The following is a 27,277-nucleotide window of genomic DNA, read 5'->3' on the forward strand; positions in this document are numbered from 1 at the left end:
ATGGATAAGCGATAGAACTTTTGTCAGGGACTGTACACATCATAGGGAGAATTCATGGCACCTTCTCTTCACCTACCTGATAATCTTGAAAAACATCTGGATTTTCTTGCTTACAATCCTGTGGAAGAAGAGGACAGGGACATCTCTCTGGTGTTGTCCTCTTACTGGATAGATCTGGAGGAAACACAGACAGGGACTGAATTCATTCTTTACATACAGATAATTATAGGTCGTGTGTATTTAGTTCTGTCTATTACCTGGTGATGTGAGGGGGCGAGGATCCTCCATCACGACCTCTTTGTACAGATCTTTATGTCCTTCTAAATACTCCCACTCCTCCATAGAGAAATACATGGTAACATCCTGACACCTTATAGGAACCTGACACAAACAATGATACCGTCATCCCCCGATCCCTTCATAGCGTTACTGTATAATGTCCCAGCATTCCCAGCAGTGTCACCTCTCCAGTTAGCAGCTCAATCATCTTGTAGATGAGTTCTAGGATCTTTCGGTCATTGATGTCCTCATGTATCAGGGGTTGAGGTGGAGGCCCCTTGATTGGGCTCTGGGGTCTTCTCCATCCCTCAGACACAGGGTCCTGACAACACTCACTAGAGGTCTTCTTCACTACTGTGTAATCCTGGTTATGGAGAGACACAGTAATAAATCTCACTACAGACATTTCCAGAGTCCTCACCTCTCCAGTTCTGTCCATCTGTTATTCCCATAGATAAGAATGATGTAATGTGACGTCATCAGAATCTCTCACCTCTCCAGTAAGCCGGAAGAGGATCTCTAGGGTGAGGTGTAATATCCTCTCCGCCATCTTGTCCTTGTCCCTATTCATCCTTGATGGTTCATTAAGAAAAAGTCTCTTATATAGAAGATCTACACAGAGGATCCGATATTGTAGGGACCTGAATGGGAAAACTGTGAGCTGATATAAAATAAAAGAATTCCATGTAAAAATATAAAAAGAGAAAACATATATGAATTCACCTTGTCTTGCATGGATAAACAAAAATATTTCTTTTGTATTCTATTTTTCTGTTTACTATATATACAGATGATCTTTCCATGATTAATTTGCATTTTATTGCATGAAAGAAGATTTTGATCACCTACCAAAAACCAAGGTAGGTGACCTGGCTCTCACAGACCTGTTATTTTTGTCTTTAAGAAGCCCTCCTACTCTACACTCATTACCTGTATTAATTGCACCTGTTTGAGCTCGTTACCTGTATAAAAGACACCTGTCCACAATCAATCACACTGCAACCTCTCGACCATGGTTAAGACCAAAGAGCTGTCTAAAGACACTAGGGACAAAATATAGACTTTCACAAGGCTGGGATAGGCTATAGGTCAATAGGCAAGCAGCTTGGTGAGAAGGCAACAACTGTTGGCACAATTATTAGAAAATAGAAGAAACACAAGATGACTGTCAATCTTACTCGGTCAGGGGCTCCATGCAAGATCTCACATCATGGGGGAAGGATGATTCTGATAAAGGTCAGGAATCAGCCCAGAACTAAATGGAAAGACCTGGTTAAGGAACTAAAGAGAGCTGGGACATAGTCTTAAAGATTGCAGTTAGTAACACACTATGCAGTCATGGATTAAAATCCTGTAGGGCAAGCAAGGTCTCCCTGCTCATGCCAGCACATGTCCAAGCCCGTTTGAACTTTGCCATTGACTATCTGGATGATCCAGAGGAGGCATGGTAGAAGGTCATGTGGTCAGATGAGACCAAAATAGGACTTTATTTTATCAACTCCACTCGCCGTGTTTGGAAGAAGAAGGATGAGTACAACCCCAAGAACACCATGCCAACCGTAAAGCATAGGGGAGAAAACATCATACTTTGTGGGTGCTTTTCTGCAAAGGTGACATGACGACTGCACTGTGAACGGAGGATAGATGGGACATGTATCGCAAGATTTTGGCCAACAACCTTATTCAGTAAGAGCACTGAAGATGGGTGGTGGCTGGGTCTTCCAACATGACAATGACCTGAAACAATAATTCTAATCACCGCACACTCAGAAGTAGTTTGCAAAAAGTGTTCCCCTCAATCTGTTCAGAACCACATTCAAGAAGTTTATTAACCCTTTAGGTTGTTCACAGGAACCAAAGCAATGTGTAAAGAAAAAATGAAAATTTAACTTTTTTTTTTTTTTTTTTTTTACACACAAATGTTACTTTAGCCATAACATTTTGCATTTTCACAAGGGTATGAGGAAAAAATGCACCATAAACTTTATTGTGCAATTTCTTCTGAGTGCGCTGATACCTCATATGTGCAACAAATCATTTGTTTTAGCAGACGCCATGTCAGGATTGGAAACCCCTTGAGGTGCCTGAACAATGGAGCTCTCCCAAAAGTGACCCCATTTTGGAAACTAGAGCCCTCAAGGAATTTATCTACATGTTTGGTGAGCACCTTGAACCCCTGGGGGCTTCACGGAGGTTTATAACATTGAGCTGTGAAAGTTTTTTTCTTAACCACAAAATTGTTGATTTGTTTTACAAGGATATCAGGAAAAAGTGCACTATAAAATGTATTGTGCAATTTCTCCTGAGTACGCAGATATCTTATATGTAGTGGTAATCAATTGTTTGGTCATCCTTTGGGTTGCCTTTAAAATGCACGGACGCCGCTCAGTGATGTGCATCACTAATTGGCCACTGCAGGAAGCATACACGAATAAGGTGCAAAAAGCAACAAGAAATACGGACAAAAAAAAATGCCCTGCCTAAAATTGAGCACAGACACCGATCCGTTATGTGCATCACTGATCAGCGATCGGCCGCTGCAGGACGCACGGACGGATGAGGTATAAAAAGGGACAGGGGATATAGACAAAAAAAAATAAATTATATTCACAAGGCCAGAGGATTAGCAGGAGGATCACTGAACAGAGGAATTACAGGAGGAATAGAAGGCAGCAAGATGGACAGCTTATTACAGGAGCAGCAGGCAGCAAGTTGGACGGCTCATGTGAGAGGACCCAGGAAGGACCCAGCGATGGAAGCAGATGCGATCGAACCAATGAAGACCTCGGACGACCTGGTGGCAGCAAGTAGGGGACATAGGAGAAGGACAGCAGATGCCGAGGGGTAGACCGTAGAAGCCGAGGGATCGCACCGACTGCAGAAGCAGAAGAATGGGGGCAGAATACAGAGATCGCGGGGGGCAGAATACAGAGATCGCCGGGGGCAGAATAGAAAGATCGCGGGGAGCAGAATAGAGAGATTGCAGGGGGTGCAGATAGAGAGATCACAGTAGGGGAAGATCTGGGGGGGGACATCGACGAGGGCAGGGTTGCAGATCGGCAGTGCACAGGGGCAGCACGGGAGCAGCACGCAATACTTACAGGAGGAGAGCAGGAGCGGGGATCGGATGGCGGCGGCAGCGGCATGGCACTAGCGGGTGCATGGCTGCATGCCATAGACATGCTGGGGGAGGGTTCCCCAGGCTGATTGGAGCGATTCATAGCACAATTGTTCCAATTAGTGCTGCAGAGGGTGGGGGCACTGTCTTCGCTAGCCTCCAGCCTATAATATAGTGCTGCTGCAGCACCTCATAGCTGGATGTTACCGGATTGCACTGTTTGGGGCATTTTTGTTAGCCGAAAACAGTGCGATTGATGTGATTGGCGGTTTAGATTTGAACAGCCAATTACAGCAATCAATACCCCCCGTGATCAAGCAAAGGTCCCCTGCTGTAAGAAACAGCAGGAAGTATAATTTGAAAGCCCTTGCAATGGTAATGGCAATCAAATGACTTTTTGGCAGTAAATTTACATCTCTGGTCGTTAAAGTCACGTAAAAATAGGACGTAACTTTACTGTCCGCGGTCGTGAAGGGGTTAAGCTTACTTCAAAAATTGAATTTTTTCAAAAACACATAATGAAAGTGTAAATTAGATAAATCAAAAAGCACACTGATCAAAATTAGAGAACACTTTCAGATACCTGCAAGTTATTGGTGTTAATCTGGCACCTGGTGTTAATTTTCTTAATCTGACAAAGCTTATTTAACTGGCAGCCTAAGGCTACTTTCACACATCCGGTTTGAGCACTGCGGCTCAATCCGGCTGTGAAAACTATGCAACGGATGCGGCGAAAACACCGCATCCTTTGCATAAGTTTTTACATGCGGCCCGTCCGGTTTTTTCCGGTTGCGGCATGCTACTGAGCATGCGCAGTGGAAAAAACCGCATGCGGCGAGCGGATGCGTTTTTTTCCGCATCGCGCCGCATCCAGCCTCCATAGGTATGCATTGAAAAATGCGCCGCAGCGGCCGGATGCGGCGCGATGCGGTGTTTTTTGCCGGAGCAAAAAACGTTGCAGGGAACGTTCGATCCAGCCGCGGCATCGGCTAAATCTGCCGCATGCGGCAAAAACCGGACCGAACGCAAGCCCCTGCGGCACAATACGGCACTAATGTAAGTCTATGCAAAAAAAAACCGCAACCGGCGTTACAAAAGCCGGTTGCGGTTTTTCTGCAGAACGCCGTATTGTGCCGCAGAGCAAAAATCCGGATGTGTGAAAGTAGCCTAACTTTTCAGTTTGCACTGACTTTGCAAAAATTGTGTGCCATACCAAAAGTTTTCCAGATGAAGGTCAAAGGGGTGACCCAATCAGCCATAGCAAGAGAAGTTGGTGGTTCCAAGTCTGTGATTTTGATTACATTGCATCTTTATGACATCACAAACTCTTTCAAGTCCCTCAAATAGGCTGCAAGAGAAGACAGGATAATGTGGAAAAGCTCCATGGGAAAGGCTACTTTCACACTTGCGTTGGACGGCTTCCGTAGCATTGCGTTGTGTGACGGATGCAACGGATGCGTTGCATATAGTGGCACAACGGATGCTACGGATCGTACAAAACAACGGAAAGCTTTTTTTTTTTAAATTCTTTTTTTTTTTTTCTTCTTTACAGTTTTACTGGCAGCAGACTATTGTGAATGATCAGCTGAGCGCTCTCACATGCCGGTGGCCGGGCATGCCGGTGGCCGGGCGTTCAGCTGAGCGCTCTCACATGCCGGCGGGCGGGCGCTCAGCTGAACGTTCGGCCACCGAGAAACAAAATAAAGTTTGTGATTTAAAAAAAAACATAAAAACAGAGCATGCGCAGTGAAATCCAACGGATTGCGCTGCTCAAAAAAGGTTACATGCTGTGTTTCTTCCGCCCGACACAGTGTCAAAATAACGACGCTGCGTCATCCGGCGGATGTAACGCTGACACTTGCGTTACAGTGCGTTGTCCATACAAGTCTATGGAGAATAGCGCAGTGCGTTAACGGACTGCGCTATTTTCCATAGTGATGGACTCCGCTGAAGGCAACTGCGAAGGTACCCTAATCGTTTCAACACTGCAGCTGGAATTGCTCGCCAGTTCAGCACTGAACAAGGTAAGGATCTGTCTCATCATACAGCGTCACAAACGTTTAAGAGCATTTGGTCTGAAAGACCACTCTGCAGTGACCAAACCTCTCATTAGCAGAAAGAATCAAAAGGCTAGACTCACCTTTGGTGAGGAGCATGTTGTGTGGACAGAAAAGTGGTCCACAGTACATTTTAGTGATGAAAGCAAGTTTAAAGGGAACCTGTCACCAGTTTTTTGCCCTATAAGCTGTGACCACCACCACTGGGCTCTTATATACAGCATGCTGTATTTAAGAGCACAGGCTGCTGGATATAACATAAAAAACACTTTATAATACTGACCTAGAAGGTCGCTCCGCTACACAACGGTCAGATGGGTGGTGCCGTTCTCCGGGACCGGCGCCTCCTCTTTCAGCCATTATGGCCTTCCTTATTCTGAAGCCGGGGTGCATTTCGCGTCTACGTCATACCGACACGACGGCATTGAGGTCTTGCGCATGCGCACTACAATACTTTGATCTGACCTGAGCAGGGCAGATCAAAGTGCACCTGTGCAGGACTTAATATGTAAAACGTAAATGCGTCATGCATCGTGGCTTCAGAATAAGGAAGACCAAGATGGCCGAAAGGGGAGGCGCCGGTGCCGGAGAACGGCGCCACCCATCCAACCGTTGTGCACCGGAGCGACCTTCTAGGTGAGTATTATAAAGTGTTTTTTATGTTCTACCCTGCAGCCTGGGCTCTTATATACAGCATGTTAGAATGCTGTATATAAGAGCTCATTGGTGGTGGCCGCAGCTTATAGGGCAAAAAACTAGTGACAGGTTCCCTTTAACTTATTTGGGTCTGATGGGAAACATTATGTTCGTCAACAAACTGGGGAAAGACTGAACCCAAAGTATGTTAAGAAGTCAGTGAAAGTTGGTGGAGGAAGTGTCATGGTTTGGGGAATATTTTCTATAGCAGGAGTTGGACCTCTCATACAGCTACATGGCAGAGTGAATGCAAGTGTGTATCAGAACCTTCTTCAACAACATGTGGTTCCTTACTTGCATTCATCACTCAATCAGCCAGCAATTTTCATGCAGGACAATGCCCCCCGTCACACAGCAAAACGGGTAAAGCAGTTACTTGAAACAGAAAACATTGAAACAACAAAATTGGCCAGCCTAGAGTCCCGATCTAAACCCAATAGAAAACCTCTGGAAAATCCTTGGTTACAAACTTATGGCCATGAAACCCACAACAGTCAAAGAACTGTGGAAGAGAGTGGAAGAAGAGTGGACCAAAATCACACCACAGCAGTTTGAGAGACTAGTGATGTCCTGCGGCTGCAGATGTGCTGAAGTCATTCAAAGCAAAGGTCTGTACACTCCCTACCGATTGGTGACTGTTATTACCTTCAGAAAATGTAGTTATAATCTTTCTCTGTGCTACAGTCATTGCTGTTCTCCAATTATGATCATCACGTTTTGGGCAAAATAAAGGTTTTATGTTGATAAACTTTGGATCTTTTATAAACACTGTTCTAGTGGCATGGTGCACCCCTTACACAAAACCTTCAAATGTTCATCACTGTAGATTACGTTATTTCTAAAAAAGGAAGTGATCATACATTGTTCTCTAATTTTGATCTCCAGTGTGTATATGCGTGTAAAAATATTAATTTCTATTTTTTACACCTACGTGGTGGGGTGTATGGTACCATACTATCTGTGTGGGACTTGGGAGCATTATACAAGCGTATAGGGAGGATGACCGTACAAAGGGAACATTATACTGTGTGGGGAGAAAGAAAGGGGCCAAGGACGGAGGGCAGATGGGTTTCCTCACTTCCTGCCTCTCATAGTTGGGGCGTCTGTATCTATCAGAGGAAAAGGAACAAAAACCTCACAATTCATAGAAATATGCAAACGAAGAACACAAAGAAAGTCACAGAGCTGCACGGGTTAACACACCCTGTGCCCAGTAATGGGGAATCTCCACATACCTCCTCCTGCACAGCCCTCTGGATATATGGCTATTCTGTTCTGTGCTAACAGGACCTGTGATGATGTCACATGGAGGGGAGGAGTCAGGGGTCACATGGTCAGCTCCTCAGTGTGTGCAGGACTCTGCTGTGCTGGTTGTCATGGGGCTGGATGAGGTGTGTACAGACCGGAGCTGCGTGTGTACAGACCGGAGCTGCGTGTGCATAGACCGGAGCTGCGTGTGCATAGACCGGAGCTGCGTCTGTACAGACCGGAGCTGCGTGTGTACAGACCGGAGCTGCGTGTGTACAGACCGGAGCTGCGTGTGTACAGACCGAAGCTGCGTGTGTACAGACCGGAGCTGCGTGTGCATAGACCGGAGCTGTGTGTGCATAGACCGGAGCTGCGTGTGTACAGACCGGAGCTGCGTGTGTACAGACCGGAGCTGCGTGTGCATAGACCGGAGCTGTGTGTGCATAGACCGGAGCTGCGTGTGCACAGACCGGAGCTGCGTGTGTACAGACCGGAGCTGCGTGTGCATAGACCGGAGCTGCGTGTGTACAGACCGGAGCTGCGTGTGCACAGACCGGAGCTGCGTGTGCACAGACCGGAGCTGCGTGTGCACAGACCGGAGCTGCGTGTGTACAGACCGGAGCTGCGTGTGTACAGACCGGAGCTGCGTGTGCACAGACCGGAGCTGCGTGTGCACAGACCGGAGCTGCGTGTGCACAGACCGGAGCTGCGTGTGCACAGACCGGAGCTGCGTGTGTACAGACCGGAGCTGCGTGTGCATAGACCGGAGCTGCGTGTGCACAGACCGGAGCTGCGTGTGCACAGACCGGAGCTGCGTGTGCACAGACCGGAGCTGCGTGTGTACAGACCGGAGCTGCGTGTGCATAGACCGGAGCTGCGTGTGCATAGATCGGAGCTGCGTGTGTACAGACCGGAGCTGCGTGGGTACAGACTTGAGCTGCGTGTGCACAGACCGGAGCTGCGTGTGTACAGACCGGAGCTGCGTGTGCACAGACCGGAGCTGCGTGTGTACAGACCGGAGCTGCGTGTGTACAGACCGGAGCTGCGTGTGTACAGACCGGAGCTGCGTGTGCACAGACCGGAGCTGCGTGTGCATAGACCGGAGCTGCGTGTGCATAGACCGGAGCTGCGTGTGCATAGATCGGAGCTGCGTGTGTACAGACCGGAGCTGCGTGGGTACAGACCTGAGCTGCGTGGGTACAGACCTGAGCTGCGTGTGCACAGACCGGAGCTGCGTGTGCACAGACCGGAGCTGCGTGTGCACAGACCGGAGCTGCGTGTGCACAGACCGGAGCTGCGTGTGCACAGACCGGAGCTGCGTGTGTACAACGTACACAGATTTATTATTGGTCATCGAGCTTAATGCAAGTTTAAGTTCTTTCAAACTTACGGCTGCATCTAATAAGTTACTACAGTCTGGCTTTAATTTAGATAAGGCAAGGCGATTACAGGAACGAGGCACAGAACAAGCCCCGCCGGCAGGACCCAGAGAATACAAACAACAGCACAATAAACAAAACAAAATGGTTCTGCAGGAAGCAGAGCCAAAGGTGAATCATGACAAAACCTAATTGTCTTTCCAGAGGCCTTTTGTTTTCAGGAATCCTGCTTCTGCTCCTGTTCCTTAACCTGTGGTGAATCTCCAAGCTCCCTGAAGCCTTTGTCAGTGTCGTGCGTGGAAACCCCCATCCAATGCCCTCTGAAGCCTTCATCAGTGTCATGCGTGGATGGAATGCGCCAATCTGAACTTGTTCATAAACCCATGGTGCTTCTCCAAGCTCCCATCCAATGTCCTCTGAAGCCTTTGTCAGTGTCGTGTGTGGAAATCTCCATCTGATGCCCTCTGAAGCTTTCATCGGTGTTGTGCGTGGATGGAATGCTCCAATCTGAACCTGTTCCTGTTTCTGAACCTATAGTGCATCTCCAAGCTGCCATCCGATGCCTCCTGAAGCTCTTGTTGATGTTGTGCGTGCATCCAATGCCCGAGTCTGAACCCGAATGCCTTGTTCCTGAACTTGTAGGAGATACGCAATCAGAGAAGATCTCCTTCTATGTTTTATCTTGTCTGTCTTGTCCATATTTTCTAGGTTTGCCTTGGATCCATGCAATATCACCTGACCTTAATTCCGCCTGTCTGCCGGCTACCATTGACTTTGATATGATTTTGTCTTGCCTGCCTGTCCTGATTTCCGGCTATCTGCCGGCTACTATTGACTTTGAGGACAAAAACCCTTCTACAGCCCTAAGGAAGAGGGGCTGTAAGGGGAGGATAGTACTGTAACGCTGCGTCCCTGCCTCTCCCTTGCTGCAGGGATGCGTTTTGACTCATATTCATGGCCATCTGCTTCTACGCTGCCTGGCATACCTGCTCGCTCCACGTCAGTCCTCCTCCACCTGCCTCCCGGAGTCTGTGCGCTCATTACAGGACCGCTCCTAGGGAGTGCGCGCACCAATGCCCTCCTCTTACGGGGACACTGCGCCACTCCTAGGAAGCACCTCTCAGCCTATTGCTGAGAGGCACTGGGTATTTAAGGCAAGCTTCCACTAGATGAGATTTCTCTTCAACACTATTAGTCCTGTTAGTCAGTTGATTCTGTCTATTCAGTTGTCAGGTCACCTGTCTCGTCCTGCCTATTGGCACCTGACATGAGACAAAAATCACTGATCGGCACTGCTCCATAATATAACATTGGGCTACGTGCTATCGGATAAAACATCGTATAGCACTTGTTTGATTTATGTGCTTGCCATATGCCAGTGTGAACGCACATTAAATGTGCTACAGTGGGGGAAAAAAGTATTTAGTCAGCCACCAATTGTGCAAGTCCTCCCACTTAAAAAGATGAGAGAGGCCTGTAATTGACATCATAGGTAAAACCACAAATATGAGAGACAAAGTGAGAAAACAAATCCAGAAAATCACCTTGTCTGATTTGGCAAGAGGTTTTTTTTTGCAATTTTTGCAAATTATGGTGGAAAGTAAGTATTTGGTCGATAACAAAAGTTAATCTCAATATTTTGTTATACAGTGTGAGGTCTTATATAGACAGGTGTGTGCCTTTCCAACTCAAGTTCTATCAGTTTAATTAAACACAGCTGGAATCCAATGAAGGAGTAGAACCATCTCAAGGAGGATCACAAGGAAATGGACACCATGTGACTTAAATATGAGTGTATGAGCAAAGGGTCTGAATACTTCTGACCATGTGATATTTCAGTTTTTCTGGTTTAATAAATTTGCAAAAATTTTTATTACATTTCTATTTTTTTTTTTGTCAAGATGGGGTGCAGAGTGTACATTGAGAAAAAAATGATTTTTTTAGAATTTACCAAATGGCTGCAATGAAACAGAGTGAAAAATTTAAAGAGGTCTGAATACTTTTCGTACCCACTGTATAATTAGAGATGAGCGGACGTGTTGACATTCGGGTTCTGCCGGTGCAGAGTAGAGATGAGCCACCCCCCTAGTGTTCGAGTTCGGTTCGGTTCATCGAACGGCGGGTGTGTTCGGCGAACGTTCGACGAACACCTTCGAACCCCATTGAAAACAATGGCAGGCAAACACAAACACATACAAACACATAGAAGACACCTTCTAAGGTGTCCAAACGGTGACAAACAACTCACAAGACACCACAAACACATGGAAAAGTGACATGTACATATACTCATGCAAAAAGAAAAGAGCTGGACGAGTAAAAGGAGGAGGAAACACAGATATAGGCATGTCATGCCCTTCTAAAATCATGTAAAACACAGCAAGTGGACTCCAACCAGAGTCTCCCTTTTTTCCAAAAATTGGGCCACAGACACCACTTAAGTGGCATCATTGTCCCACAGTTGCAAACTTGACATGTTTAATTGCATGAAGCACAATCAAAATCCACAAGCCTTTACTCTCCCCAGGATGACACAGGGGTAGAAAAGTCCTTGCGGATCCATGAATTTTTCATCTTGGTAAAAAATTGTTTAAAAGAACTGAAGTCCTCAGTGGTTGATACCTTTTAATGGCTAACTGAAAAGATAGTAATAATAGCAAGCTTTCGAGACTACTCAGGTCTCTTCATCAGGCATGGTATAACACAAAATCTGAAGAGTCACATATTTATACACAACAGGACATAGAATGGGGCAGTAAATAAAACAAGTTATGTGAAGCAGAACTATCACTATGGCAAGAGGACAAACTGTTGTGGCCATAAATATTGCTGCAGTTCAGTGTGAAAGTTTTATTGTCCTCTGATTAGAATCTGGTCCAGGGCTGTGATGCCCCCGGATGCTCTGAGGAGCACATCTCTTAATTGATGTAAAAAGACATGAATCCATGAGACAAATTTATTCCTGCTCTGAATGTGGTCATCATAAGTTTGTACTCCTATAGTCTCCTATCTCTCTCGGACTTGAAGTTACCTTTCAATACCAGCAATTTCATGTCCATGATGCTGTGGTCTGGGTTACAAAAATGTTTGGCCACAAATAGATCTATCCTAACAACCATTCTTCATCTTGGAACATTTAAAAAAAAACAAAAAGGGGACTCCAACCAGAGTCTCCCTTTTTTCCAAAAATTGGGTCACAGACTCACTTAAGTGGCATCAGATGTCCCCCTGTTGCAAAGTTGACATGTTGATATGCATGAAGCACAATCAAAATCCACAAGCCTTTCGTCTCCCCAGGATGACAGGGGTAGAAAAGTACTTGCTGATCCATGACTTATTCATCTTGGATTATTTTAAACACAGCAAGGGGACTCCAACCAGAGTTTATTGTGTAATTATATGGATGGTGATTGAATTATTTATTTATTTATATACTATGCACGTTATGTAATGTAATGATATGATCTTTCATGGTGTTTAATTATATTTGGGCGTTTTTAAACAGCATTTCTTTACATGGGGACTAATGTATGTGTATTTGCCCCAAATTTAGGATATATCTGTGATAATTATTTCCTGACCTCATTACTAAATGTTCCTCTGTGTGATGTATAGTGCGGCAATCGCCAGGACAGAGGGTGGGGTATTTTTCGGATGTATCCTGTGTTTCTATGGTGATTCGGTTTGTTTTCTGACGTATCCGGAAGTGACGTTACGCAATTGTTTTCCGTAAGACACGCATCTATGTTTGTTTATATATCACTATGGCGACCGGGACGTATTCCGGATATTACGTCTGTACCCTGAAGGCCCTTGCTAGATTTATACATATGTTACCATAGATACTTGAAAACGCGGGTGACGTATTTCTGTGGTTCCGGATATGACCTCTGTCTCCATGGCGACTTGATTCATGTGATTAAACATACCCGGAAATGACGTGACGGAATCGTCCATGGAGGATAAATACCTGTTTACATATCACTATGGAAACCGGGGCGGGTTCCGGATATTACATCAGGACCCTGCACACCGGACTCATGTTTACGAGGATCCCCATACCTATAAAGAGGGCAACATGTTTACTGCTGATCACTCCTGGACGAAGCACCTTGGGGGTGCGAAACGCGCGTCAGTGTGTTGGTGGGTGGCTGCGGCACTATTACTTCTCCGGATTTGTTGGTAATTGCCTTTCATATGGTTTGATGTTTATGCTGTTTCTGGTTTTGGTCCCGTAGAGTATATATACATATATATTTATAACTACTGTAACTACTCATAGGGGCCAAAGCCAGTTAGACTGCTCCTACTGTAATATGCATTACCTACTCTTTGATAATCCGGTATACGATAACAAGTGCCCTATGCCTCCCATTATATCATCCGTCCTTCTGGGCTGATCCATTGTGTGTTTATATTTTGGTTATTTAATGTAATAAAAATTATATATTTTTACTACTTGGCTTGCACATATCTTTTTGGTGTTATATTCATGGTTGGTGCAATCGAGCCTCCATATACATATATATTGTGGTCTGGTTGGTGTTATCACAAATAGATCTATCCTAACAACCATTCTTCATCTTGGAACATTTAAAAAAAAACAAAAAGGGGACTCCAACCAGAGTCTCCCTTTTTTCCAAAAATTGGGTCACAGACTCACTTAAGTGGCATCAGATGTCCCCCTGTTGCAAAGTTGACATGTTGATATGCATGAAGCACAATCAAAATCCACAAGCCTTTCGTCTCCCCAGGATGACAGGGGTAGAAAAGTACTTGCTGATCCATGACTTATTCATCTTGGATTATTTTAAACACAGCAAGGGGACTCCAACCAGAGTCTCCCTTTTTTTCCAAAATTTGGGCCACAGACACCACTTAAGGGGCATCAATTGTCCCCCAGTTGCAAACTTGACATGTTGATTTTCATGAAGCACATTCAAAAATCCACAAGCCTTTAGTCTCCTCAGGATGACACAGGGCTAGAAAAGTCCTTGCGGATCCATGACATGTTCATCTTGATGAACGTTAGTCTGCCCACATTGTCACTGGACAGACGCGTGCGCTTATCTGTCAGCACACACCCAGCAGCACTGAAGACACGTTCCGAGAGAACGCTGGCTGCGGGACACAACAAGATCTCCAAGGCGTAAGTGGCAAGCTCAGGCCATTTTTCCAGATTGGAAGCCCAAAATGAGCAAGGCTTCAGTTGTAGAGTCATGACATCGATATTCACTTGGAGATACTCCTGTATCATCCTCTGCAGGCGTTGACTATGTGTCTGACTTTTTGTGTCTTGTGGCCTTGCAAAGGATGGTCTAAAAAATTCATGAAACGATTCCATAAAATTGCTGTTACGACCAGATACGGTGTTGCTGGTATGATTTGACTGATGATGATTCGACAGTCCCATGGTTGGCAAGTTAGAACTGTGAAATTCACTCTGTGCACCACTGGTGTTTAGTGGAAAAGCCGAGCTAAGATTCTGACAATCCGAGGGTCATGTTGTAGGTAGTGCAGCAAGAAGGCGCTCATGCGTCTTGCGCATCCATGAGGACCAAGTCCTTGCTGTGTTGGTGGCGGCGAGGTGAGAATCATGCTTCCTTCCTCTGACCTCTCCCGCCAACCTCGAACAACAGAAATGTGATCAAGGTCTCCCTCATCTTCTGAGTCTTCCATGCCCATCGCCAGTTTGTCCTCCATTTCTTCCTGGGCTCCTGCACCTTCCTCAACAGTTTGGCTGCTACCATGTGCCCTTGTTAATTCCTCTCCCCCACCATCCCATGCCTGTTGCCTTGGTGATGCTGACCGTCTGGACCTTGTAGATCTTCCGCATATGAATCCTCCTGTACTTCCTCCCCTTCCTCTTGTCCCACCACCTGACTTCGAATACTGTTTAGAGTGTGTTCCAGCATGTAAATGACTGGAATTGTCATGCTGATATTGACATTGTCAGCGCTAAAAATCTTCGTCGCCATGTCGAAACTGTGCAAAAGGGTGCATAGGTCCTTGATCTGAGACCACTCCAGCAGCTTGATCTGCTCCACCTCTGGATTTCCTTGGCCCAGGCTATACGTCATAACGTATTGCACCAGGGCTCGGTAGTGCTGCCACAGTCACTGCAACATGTGGAGAGTTGAATTCTAGCGTGTCGACACATCGCATTTCAGGCGGTGAATCAGCAGGCCGAAAGACTTCTGGAGCAATGCAAGTTGTTCAGCTGCGGTGTGTGAACGCCGTAAGTGAGCACATAGTGACCATGCCCTGTGCAGAAGCCCATCTAGGCCGGGATAGCGGGTTAAAAATTGCTGGACAACAAGGTTCAACACGTGAGCCATACAAGGCACGTGTGTCACCTTGCCCCAGAGAACGGCTGCACCCAGGTTTGCAGCATTGTCGCACACGGCCTTCCCTAGCTGCAGGTCGAGTGGAGACAACCATTGATGAAACTCGGGTCTCCAGAGCTGACCACAACTGGTCAGCTGTGTGACTCACATTTCCCAGACATTTCAACTTAAAGACCGCCTGATGCCATTGAGCTCTGCTGCCAGCATAGTAAGGAGGTGTGCAGGATTCCTTGTGCACAGTTACAACGTGGGTGGCCTGACCAGTCAGGCTTTGGGCAGAGGTGGAAGACCCAGACGAGGTGGAAGAGGCAGAAGCAGTTGAAGAACTTCTACATACAGATGATTGAAGCACAACTCGTGGGGACGGCAAGACTTGTACAGCAGACCCTTCTCTATCTCTCAACATAGTTACCCAGTGCCCAGTCAGCGACATGTAACGCCCCTGTCCATGCTTACTGGTCCAAGTATCTGTGGTGAAATGCACCCTGTCACACACAGAGTTTCTCAAGGAAGCGGTGATGTTGTGTGTGACATGCTGGTGTAGCGCAGGCACACCTTTTTTGGAGAAGTAGTGGCGACTGGGCATCTGGTACTGGGGCACTGCGACGGACATAAGGTCTCGAAAATCCTCTGTGTCCACCATGCGGAGAGGCAGCATTTCTGTAGCCAACCGCTTGCAGATGGTGAAAGTCAATCTCTTAGCTTTGTCATGGCTAGGAGGAAATGGTCTTTTACTTGTCTATATCTGAGGGACCGAGGGCTGGCTGCTGTGCTGAGAAGGCGTTGAGCAAGTTGTCCCTGGAAAACTGCTAGTCTGTGAGGAAAGTGCTGGAGGAGACATAATGATGCCTTCATCCAAAGGTGGTGCTCTCGATGTCTGAGAGAGCTCAACACCAGCAGCTGTTTCCACTTCCAAAACAACTGATGACCTGCCAATCACACTGCCTGTTGCGGTTAAAGAGGTGGAAGGTCTGCGTCCAAAAGCATGTGTGACTGCTGTCCCCACAGTCATAGAGGATGAAGAGCGCGCGGATGCACTTGAAGGGGCAGACGGTGGTTGGCCCGCTCCGCTAGGCCACATTGCAGCACAGTGAGCTTCCCACTGAGACTTATGCTTCATATCTATGTGACGGTTCATTGACGAAGTAGTCAAACTATTGAGGTTTTGGCCTCTACTTAGAGATTGGCGACAAATCTTACAGATAACATGAGTTGGGAGATCCTTTACGATGTCAAAAAAGGACCAGGCTAGGCAAGGCTTAGAGCCCATGCGACCTGCAGAGCCATCCCGACTCTGCCGACCAAAGAGGCAGAGTTGTGGCTGAGGATGCAGTTGTTGAAGTGCTTCCAGTACTCAGTCTGTGTCCAGGAAGGCGCAAGCTAACCTCATCGTCAGTCGCATCCTCATCCACCGCCTCTGCTGACCTCATTGAGTGCCTGACTGTGGGTTGACAGTAAGTGGGATCTACAACCTCATCATCACCCTGTGTATTTACACTCCCCTCATCCTCAGAGCCAACCTCTTCCTGCCCTGACCGAATAGTTAAGTTGCCATTCCAATCAGGTATCCTCTGATTCCCAGGCTATAGTGTGACTGAACAGCTCTGCAGACTCAACCATCTCTGTTTCCCCATACTCTGCAGGGCGGATGGAGACTTGAGAGCTGGTAGAAAGCAAGTGCGATTGGGGTGACAACTCAGAGGTCTAGAGTCTTTGGGATGTTGAAGTAGAGGTGGAGGAGAGGCCCCTTGATGGAGCACTTGAGATCCATTCAAGCATCTGCTGTTTTTGTGCCTCATCTACCTTTGGTAGCAATGGTCGTTTCCATAACAAAGGGATCATATCAGATTGTCCACGGAAAGTAGTAGACATCTTACTTTTGCTGGAAGATGGTCTTTCTTCAGCAGATGTTACTGTTGCTTTACCACCTACCCCACAGACACAAACTTTTTTTCCCTTTCCAACACTTTTGTTCCCCTTTCCACCAGCATCTGTCCTTTTGCCACTCATTTTGTTTGTGAACAAATTGGACACTGTTTGTTGCACTTAAAATTGAGTAGCAGAAATGGAGAGGTGGTGTAGAATGCAGAGGTGGTGTAGCTTTGTTGTCAGCAGAGGAACGTCACTGAATATCTTAGACAATGATACTATGCCCCAAGGAACTGTGTGCAGTTTTTGCACTTAAAATTGCATAGCAAAAATGGAGAGGTGGTGTACAATGCAGAGTTGGTATAGCTTTCTTGTCAGCAGAGGAACCCTCACTTACTATCCCAGAAAATGAAACTATGCCCCAAGGAACTGCCTGCACTTTTTGCACTTAAAATGGCGTAGCAAAAATGGAGAGGTGGTGTACAATGCAGAGGTGGTCTAGCTTTCTTGTCAGCAGAGGAACCCTCACTTACTATCCCAGACAATTAAACTACGCCTGAGCTGATTTAGGCAGACGCTGTGATAAACCCTTGCACAGCGCTGGCACAGACCTGCCTAGCAAAAATGGCTATGAACTGCTGTAATGTAGACCTGAAAAGGGCTGAAATTACAAGTAGTGCCTAATCCCTAAACCGATGTGTAGATTGCACTGTATAAGTGTATAGCGCACACAGCAGCAGCAGCAGCGGGGGCGGTGACTGTCGCAGACTCGCAGCAGAGAGATAATGGCGGCGATGGGGAAAATGGCCGGGTCTTATAGGCCAATGACATGTGACATGCACAGCAAATGACACATGCCCTTGCTTGTTTGGCAATAATCCACTTTGCTGTGTGTGTCGGTGATTGGCTGACAGCCTGGCCCGCCCCACTGTATGCGCGGTTAGGAAAAAAAAATGGCGATCGCCATTCTTTCAGCACTCAGCAGCACTGATCTAAACCTCGTCCCCCCCCGCACATTATACGCTGAATTTTGATAATATCATTAGTAACAGTGACTGACAGTATTACAGTGAAAAGCCAGCTAGTAACTAGCTACGCTTTTGGTGATCGAACCGTTATCGAACGGTAACTCGAATGGCCGAACTTGAAGCAAATAGTTTGAGTTCGTCGAACGACTCGAACACCGCCCCAAATCACTTGAATTTGAAATTGGCAAACGGTTCGAATTGAACATCGCTCATCTCTAGTGCAGAGGAACTTTATTTAAAGTTCAGTTCTGGGGTGGCGGTCTTGGATGTGGTCGGAGTAAGGGGCGCGGCTCAGGAGTTCCCTACAGCCATGGCCTTCAAAGCAGTAAAGCAGCACGTCTGTGTCCCAGCAAAAGGCCCCGACCAGAACTATGCTTTCCCCGCTGCTCATCTCTGTGTCAAGACCCCTGGATGCCTTCCTGCATCTGGATGCGGCCCTGATGTACTCCAGCAATATGGCGACGTTGCGGTGGGAAATCCCAGGAGATGGCACTGGACTGCTCCAACAGAGGAGATGGCCTCCGGACACTGACACTAACTGAACAGCTGGGGGAGATGGAGCAGCATGCCGAGGAGACAGGGGACAGAGAAGCAGGTACTACTACACCCATGGACCCCACTGCAGTGGGAGATGCTGCCATAGGGGGAGAAAGCACACAGGAGCAGGAGGTTATTCTCACTGCCCAGCAGACAGCTCCAAAGATTACACCCCCCTCCCCTCCCCCCCGAAACGCCAGAGATGCCAAGCAAGGGCAGTAGCTGATAACCCTTCACAGGCACTGGAGTTAACAGAGGAATTCTGCATCTCAGCTACCCCTTCTATGTCTAGATGTGCACAGCCAGCAATGCAGTACTCCTCTACATTAGGTACTCCATTCCTTCCAGTTGATAGTGCAAAAGACGCAGCAAATGGAGACTGGAGAGTCTGCATAGCTCAGCTCCCTACAAAAGCTGATCTGAAATCCGTAGCGCCGGAAATAAAAGAGGTGAGGTCAGAAATAGCTAATGTCCGCCAAGATATTCAATATATTGCCCAGAGACTGGATGACGACTATGACGAAACGCCAAACTACATAGCCAAACTTCAGTCTACAATAGTGGCACAGCATGAAACTCTTTGAGATTACCAGAGGCACTTGGAGGCTCTAGATAACAGGGAACGCCAACACAATATAAGGATTATAGGTCTTCAGGAGCAATATGAAGAAAATAATCTGTCTATGGTCATACAAGCTATATTTAACAAGGTTCTCGGAGCTCCCCCAGCCCATGTGATCAGTCTGGATAGGGTACATAGAGCCCTCAGACCAAAATGTTCCTCTCAGACACCCAGGGACATTATATGTTGTGTCACAGACTACAAACCCAAAGAAGACGTCATGAAGCAAGTCAGGAGATTGCACTCCATAGAACATGAAGGCCACCCTATACAATTCCTTCCAGCCCTCTTATGGGTTACTTTGCAAAAAAGGAGGTTGCTTCAACCCCTTCTGGACAACCTGAGATAAAAACAGATCCTCTACAGGTGGGAGTGTCCCTTTAGCGTCACAGCTAGAAAAAAATGAATGCACAGCCACACTCAATGTGAAGTCAGACCTGCCTCAGTTCTGTGAGACCCTGGAGCTCCCTACTCCAAAAATCTCTAATTGGGAACTCACACCTCCAGAGCCACTGCCACCGGCAATCTGGCATAGGTCCTCTTCAAAGAGACACCACTCACCTACATGGCCAAACTCCATCAGGGTAGACCCGCTCGCAAGAGGAAAAAGACTATGCACTTTGTCATCTGAGGCCCGCAAGATATTCTATTTTGACCGCATTGAACATTTGCTACAGGAAACGGCTGCGAGGAGCAGACGTATGTTAGGTCCGATTCTTCAGGTTTTTGTGCCTTGACATGGTTTGTTCCTAAGTGAAGTGAAATTCCCTGTTTTTATCTGCAACTTGGGAGCTCTGTTCTACACCTGGGATTGCTGATCCCACAGAGTGTTACCATCTCCAAGAGCATATTCGGCTCTAGAGACGGATGATCATACACAACCAGAAAGTTACTTTTTTCGTTTTCACTTTTTGTTGCATAAAATACACTCAAACAAGGTTTTTTCCTTTTCTCCTGGAGTTGTATGAAAAAAATTATTTAGTGATGCCATTTTCACTTTACCAATTTGTAATTGTTCTTTCTCCTTCCCTTTTTGCACTTCCCTACCCCACACCCTATCCCTCTGTCTGACACTATGCATATTGACTTGTTCAAGATTCTATGGAGCAGTCTAGCTGAAACCTCTCCCACAGGGCTGATGGTGCTGCAGCTACTGAAACTGGATAAGACCCAGGTCCCTGGGTATCAAAATATTTTGACCACTTCAAACCCCAATCATGGTTCGTATAGTGTCTATAAATTTTAAGGGGGTAAACTCTAATATTAAATGGAGACTAGCCCTGCAGGAGTTGAAATCCGCAAAGGCGGATGTAGCCTTCATACAAGAGACCCATCATGATAGCAATGGCCCATTTAAATTCCTGAGCACTGTGATAAGAAGAGGGTGGGAGTAGCCATCTTTAAAGCTAGTGGATGCCTAATACAGATCACTAAGTCCATAACAGACCCAGGGGGCCGCTACATTATCTTGATAGGATTGATGAGGGGAACCCCAATAGTCCTCTGCAATATATATGCACCAAACATTGGACAGATCCCCTTCCTTGAGCATATCTTGGCTAAAATAACGTGAGAAATTCCCGTGCTTCTTCCACAGTTGATACATGGGTACCAGGTGGGGTTCGGCCTTGATAGACAGGCGGGGATAATACTAGGCAAACAATAAACCTTATTGACGCCCTGAACCATAACAAAGGGGAAGGGTTGCTTCTTAGCCTCGATGCACAAAAGGCTAGGTTGGCCTTTCCTATTTGCCACCCTTAAAAGATTTGGCATTGAAGGACGTTTCTGCAGCCTGTCCGTGTTTTGTATGTGATCCTGAGCAAATAGTGAAGCTCCCTCATACTTCATCTCTTTTGCCGTTCTCCTAACCATACGCAACCCCCTAGTGTCCTTGCCCAACCTTCACTCCATTCTGACTTGAACCTGTCGGGATATAAAATTAATGCCTCAAAAACAGAAGCTTTACCACTATACCTGAAGTCATCCATCTTCTCTGTTAAAATCTACATTTAATTATGCCTGGCAAAAAGATTGCTTAAAATACCTAGGGGTATACAGTACAGACCAAAAGTTTGGACACACCTTCTCATCTCTAGAATAACTATTAAGAGGACACTTTGTGCAGCAGGCCTTCATGGTAAAATAGCTGCTAGGAAACCACTGGTAAGGACAGACAACAAGCAGAAGAGACTTGTTTGGGCTAAAGAACACAAGGAATGTACATTAGACCAGTGGAAATCTGTGCTTTGGTCTAATGAGTCCAAACTTGAGATCTTTGGATCCAACCACCGTGTCTTTGTAGAAAAGGTGAACGGATGGACTCTACATGCCTGGTTCCCACCGTGAAACATAGAGGAGGAGGTGTGATGGTGTGGGGGTGCTTTGCTGCTGACACTGATGGGGATTTATTCAAAATTGAAGACATACAGAACCAGCATGCCTACCACAGCATCTTGCAGCGGTGTGCTATTCCATCCGGTTTGCGTTTAGTTGGACCATAATTTATTTTTCAACAGAACAATGACCCCAAACACACCTCCAGGCTGCGAAAGGGCTATTTGACTAAGAAGGAGAGTGATGGGGTTCTACGCCAGATGACCTGGTCTCCACAGTCACCAGACCTGAACCCAATCGAGATGGTTTGGGGTGAGCTGGACCGCAGAGTGAAGGCAAAAGAGCCAACAAGTGCTAAGCATCTCTGGGAACTCCTTCAAGACTGTTGGAAAAACATTTCCGGTGACTACCTCTTGAAGCTCATCAAGAGAATGCCAAGAGTGTGCAAAGTAGTAATGAAAGCAAAAGGTGGCTACTTTGAAGAACCTAGAATATAAGACATATTTTCAGTTGTTTCACACTTTTTTAAGTATTTCATTCCACATGTTTTAATTCATAGTTTTGATGCTTTCAATGTGAATCTACAATTTTTAGAGTCATGAAAATAAAGAAAACTCATTGAATGAGGAGGTGTGTCCAAACCTTTTGTCTGTACTGTACATAACACGTACATACGACTCCCTCTATGCACACAATTTCCCATCCTTCTTTGAGTAAATCAAATCGACACTGCTTAAGTGGGATAGACTGTGAGCCCTCACGGGCAGGGTCCTCTCTCCTCCTATACCAGTCTGTTTTGTACTGTTAATGATTGTTGTATGTATACCCTCTTTCACTGTAAAGTGCCATGGAATAAATGGCGCTATAAAAATAAATAATAATAATAAGCTACGCCCGTCTTTCTTTAGAAGGATAGCCTCTATTAAAATGACGATTCTCCCAAAGTACATATATTTACTGGAAACACTTCCTATAGCAATTCCAAGGTCGGTAATCCGGCAGTTCCAGAAGTGGCTGAATGATTTCGTTTGGGCCCATAAACATCATCAAATCGCTCAATTGGTACTATTAACTCATAGGAAACTGAGACGCCTAGCTTTGCTGGACATGTGGAAATACTACATAGCCACACATCTAAGACGTACCCCAGCCTAGACTAGTTTAGCCACAAAAAGTAAATGGATGGAAGTGGAATATGTTTGGTTGGCACCCACCCACCCCAATGCTTTTCTTTAGACGACTTTTGCAAATCCCCCAGACATAGCCCTTTTAGGGCCTATGGCATTTACTAGGCACATTTGGAGGATAGCCATAAAAATGTTTCCACTCACCTCGGCCAAACCTTCACTGGCGCCATTTATATTTACCGCAGCCTTTCAAGGCAATTCGCCTTGACAGGAGAGGTTGAACCCTAGAACGCATATTGGGGGCCTTTTAGGCCCCCATGCTTATATTTTGGCTATTATCTGCAAAATTACTTTAGTTAGAATTTTGAAACTCCAGGTATTCCTAAAGTATGTCGTTGTTGATAATATCCAGTTGTTCATATAATTTTTTTCATAGGCATTATGGTGTAACAATGCTTGTTTGGTGAAAACTACATGTTTACGAATTGGGGGCCTTTTAGGCCCCCGCTGTTTTTATCATGTTCTCAGAAGAGTTTTTTTTGTCTCAAGTTACTTTGTACTCAGTAATGCTGGTGGAGGGGCCAGGGTGTGGATAATAACATGTGAGGATGTCATGTGATTTTTGGAGGGAGTGATAAGGCCATGACTTCACCTCAGGTCCTCTGAACACAGTAATGAGCTGTGTATAGAGTACCGAGGACAGTATACACTGTGAGCTAATTGCTGAAGGACCTGTGAAAAGATTTTTTGGTGTTTTCTGTGAAGAATTATAATTAAAATTTTGTCCACTATTCATATTTTATTGAGCAATTTTGAAATAAACTTGTGAAAGTTATTTAAGTGTGTTTTTCTACATTATGTGCATGGGAGCCTAAAAGGCCCCCAATACGTTAATATGTATATTTTTAACGTCATGCGTTCTAGGGTTAAAATCCCTGCTGCACCCTTCTACACATATGCACAGATACGTTACTGGCCATAGCCACGGTAAAATCCACCTCATTCTCTAAGCCTACCCCGTTTGAGGGCCTCTGCAGGCAGGGCACCTAAACAAAGGGACTGATTTCATGCATATGCAACATACTTACCTCATACGCTGAGATACAACAATCATACATGACAAAATGAGACATATTTGCGAAGGGATATACCGAAACCAATATGGCAGACTATCTGGGAAAGGTCAGCAAAGACTTCTCTTTGTACCACACAAAAAGAGAATTATTATAAAATTTTGATGTATTAATACCAGACCCGAGGTCATTGCAAGGCTCTTCCTCAACTCATCGGACCAGTGTTGGAGGTGTATGAAGAAGGGATCCCTCCCTCTCATTTTTTGGAATTGCAAAGTCCTATCCTCTTTTTAGATAGAGATGAGAGATCTGGCCCACAGAGTTCTGGGGTATAGGGTCACTCTGGACCCGTTTAATTATCTTCTTAATGTTCAACCCCTGGGGATCACAAAAGATTCAGCCCAGCTGCTCCTTCACATATGGACCTCGGTGAAATATCTGATAGCCTCGTCCTGGAAAAAAACTCTTCCTCACACTCTCCGGGAACTAGAGTTGAGGATCCGGGAAATGAGATGGATGGAATACATCACAACTTGCATCAACGACCAGCTGGACAAATATCAGTGTATATGGCCACCTTGGGACTTGTATGTCAATGATTGTTAACCGGGCGCCGATGCAGAACGTTCGCATACTTTGAAGCCCCATCACGTGCATAACTTGTGTCTGTTCAATCCCCCTTTTCCCTCCCATCCAGTCTTTCCCTCCTTGATTTCTTGTCTATTCTTATTGATGCTATTTGATACCTGAAGTGAAAATTCTATTTGTATGGAAAATTTCTTTAATAAATAAACTGTTTAAAAACTAGACTTGATCAAAACATCATTGGAAGTCACTGATTTAGCAGTTCGGCTCTCTGCCCATGTAACGCCCCTGTAAACGGGTCGTTACAGGGTATTAAATGTTACCCCATTTTTCCCGGGCAGGAGGAAGAAGGGTCCCCACAACACACACTAACATCACACTGGCAGGAAGGAGTTAACAGCATTTGCAGCATGAAGTTTGTTCTGAGTCCATGACTCATCCTGTCTCATTAATGAGCAGGCGGCTGGACACAGGCAAGTCCCCATGACAACCAAGGGGAGGGGGGCCTGAAGGAGTGAGTTTAGTGCAGAGCACACAGAAGTTTAGGCAGAACGTCAGGGGCTGCAAGGGAGAGCAGACGTCCAGAGAACCGCTCCTGTTGAGGAGATGCCACGAGACCAGGGCTGATAACACCTAGAGGAGGGGAATGGAGCTGAGGACTGGGGTTCCCTGGAGCAAGTTGTACCCGGTGGCGGTTGTGTTAGGTCCGCTACCGGGGAGGAGAGAGACAGAGAGGCGGCGAGTTCCCAAGATGCTCTATGCCACGGGGACGGCACTAACGCACCGAAAGGGAGAGACCCCCAGAACACCTCACCGGACACCCCTTCCTCCTACCTGCCCGGGACCGACCAAAGGCTACAGGCGGCGAGGACCAGCACCCGGGTGCGATGTGAAACGGACTGTAAATAAAAAACCACTGGAACCACACACTGTGACTGCTGTGAGTAATGCCGCCGCACTGTGCCCCCGATGTCCCTGAGGACTGTTGCCCTGGGTCTCATTAACCTCCCGGGGCTCCCCCGCTCCACCCGTGGGGAGCGATTCCATCCGGCTGCCCGTAACACCTGCCCCGGAGAGAGACCGCGCAGCGGCGGCTTAACACCTGGCCGCAAACCATGGGTGGCGCTGCAAGCACCCCCGTCCCCGTCCCGTACCGTTTCCTGGGGAAGAGCGATGGCAAGCCCCCCCCCAGGGACCCCGTTACCCTCCTTCCGTCCCCCTTGTAATACCGGACTGACGGTCGGACTTTCCTTTTTATTGAAACCCGCCGGGGGTCACGGAAGCCGGGTCGGGCCACTCACAGCCTGACCCTGAATACCACCGGCCCGGTGACCGTGCGAGCCCTGCAAGCCCCGGCGTGGGCGTTTCACCCACATGCAGCCAGCCATAAACAGAGCAATTCTAGGGGAGGGATGGCAGGGTTTTTGATTGTATTTTTTGTACACCCTATATTTTATAACATTGTTTTACCCCCAGTAAGTTGAGTGGTCTGCATGCGTAAGGCTCCCGAACTTTGAATCTGAACACTGAATTTTATTTTTAAAAAAGTCTGTGTTTGATATGAACATTGCATTTTAAATTTCAAGTCCGTTCAGCTTTACTTATAATCGCTGCTCCCTGTGTGGGATTTTTGATGTTTAAGAAAGTAGAATTTTCTGGTAAAACATTTCCCACACTCAGAACAGGAAAAAGGCTTCTCCCCTGTGTGAGTTCTCTGGTGTACAACAAGATTTGATTTTAATGCCCAACATTTCCCACATTCTGAACAGGAAAAAGGCTTCTCCCCTGTGTGAATTCTCTGGTGTCCAACAAGATGTGATCTATTTACAAAACATTTCCCACATTCTGAACATGAATATGGCTTCTCACCTGTGTGAGTTCTCTGATGACTAGCAAGAGTCGATTTCAGGTTAAAATATTTCCCACATTCTGAACATGGATATTGTTTCTGCACTGTATGATTTGTCAGATGTGTAACAAGCTGAGATTTCTGCCTAAAACATTTTCCACATTCTGAACAAGAATATGGCTTCTCACCTGTGTGAGTTCTCTGGTGACTAACAAGAGTTGATTTCCAATAAAAACATTTCCCACATTCTGAGCATGGATGTGGCTTTTCTCCAGTATGAATTCTCTCATGCCTAACAAGATTTGTTCTTAGGGTAAAATATTTCCCACATTTGGAACAAGAAAATCTCTTCTCCTCTGTGTTAATGTTTTGATGTTTAACAAAAGCTGTTTTGAGGGAAAAATTATTTTCATATTCTGAATGCAAAATTGACTTCTTTACTTTAAGATCAGTTTGTTTTTTATTGCCTCTTTTGTGTCTTTTATTTTTCTTAGTAGTCTGTGATGAGTCAGGAGATAGCACCTGTTTCAAAGGATCAAACGATTGACATTTACTGTGAACGGATGATGGGATATCTGGAGTAATAGCATTCACTTCGATTATATGCTGTGTGATCTCAAGGTCATATGATTTAAAAATTGAAGATGTCTGTTGTCCCTCTGATCTCCTGGAACAGTCATCTGCCAAGAATGAAACCAATTAATATTTTTGAATAAAATATCCATGAAATGCATATTTTTCAACATTTGTACTCAAAATGTCCATAGAAATAACAAGTTATATAGTAAAATTGAATTAAACACTAAGAAAATGACAGTTCACAGTCTAATAGAAGACCTCATTACCAGGGAACAATAAGGCGTGGTGTTCAACTGTTTATTCATTATTAGTGATGAGCGAGTACTAAAAAGCTCGGGTGCTCGAGGCTCGGGCCGAGCATCCGAAGATACTCGTGTAATCGGCCCAAGCACCGAGCCCAATGTTATCCTATGGGAGACCCGAGTATTTTTGTGAAATGACCCCCGGCAGCATGTAGAAACCCTAAAAATGGCACAAAAGTCTCAGAAGAGTGCTCAAATGACATGGCAACAGCATGGGGAAGATCCCTTGAAGCATTTATCACTCA

At 46.0% G+C, this 27,277-nt stretch overlaps 1 protein-coding gene across 1 annotated transcript in view; it reads right to left on the bottom strand.

Moving 5' to 3' along the window:
• Positions 1-27,277, bottom strand: part of LOC142312866 (uncharacterized) — a 297,096-nt gene that overhangs the window by 184,043 nt on the left and 85,776 nt on the right. Inside the window, 7 exon segments of the mRNA XM_075351851.1 lie at positions 77-174; positions 258-381; positions 464-643; positions 773-940; positions 23,733-23,740; positions 25,889-26,006; positions 26,008-26,831. Coding sequence (XP_075207966.1) covers positions 77-174; positions 258-381; positions 464-643; positions 773-940; positions 23,733-23,740; positions 25,889-26,006; positions 26,008-26,831 — 1,520 coding nt within the window.

The sequence above is a fragment of the Anomaloglossus baeobatrachus genome, chromosome 5 (genome assembly GCF_048569485.1).
Source record: "Anomaloglossus baeobatrachus isolate aAnoBae1 chromosome 5, aAnoBae1.hap1, whole genome shotgun sequence".
In the NCBI taxonomy this organism is placed as follows: domain Eukaryota; kingdom Metazoa; phylum Chordata; class Amphibia; order Anura; family Aromobatidae; genus Anomaloglossus; species Anomaloglossus baeobatrachus.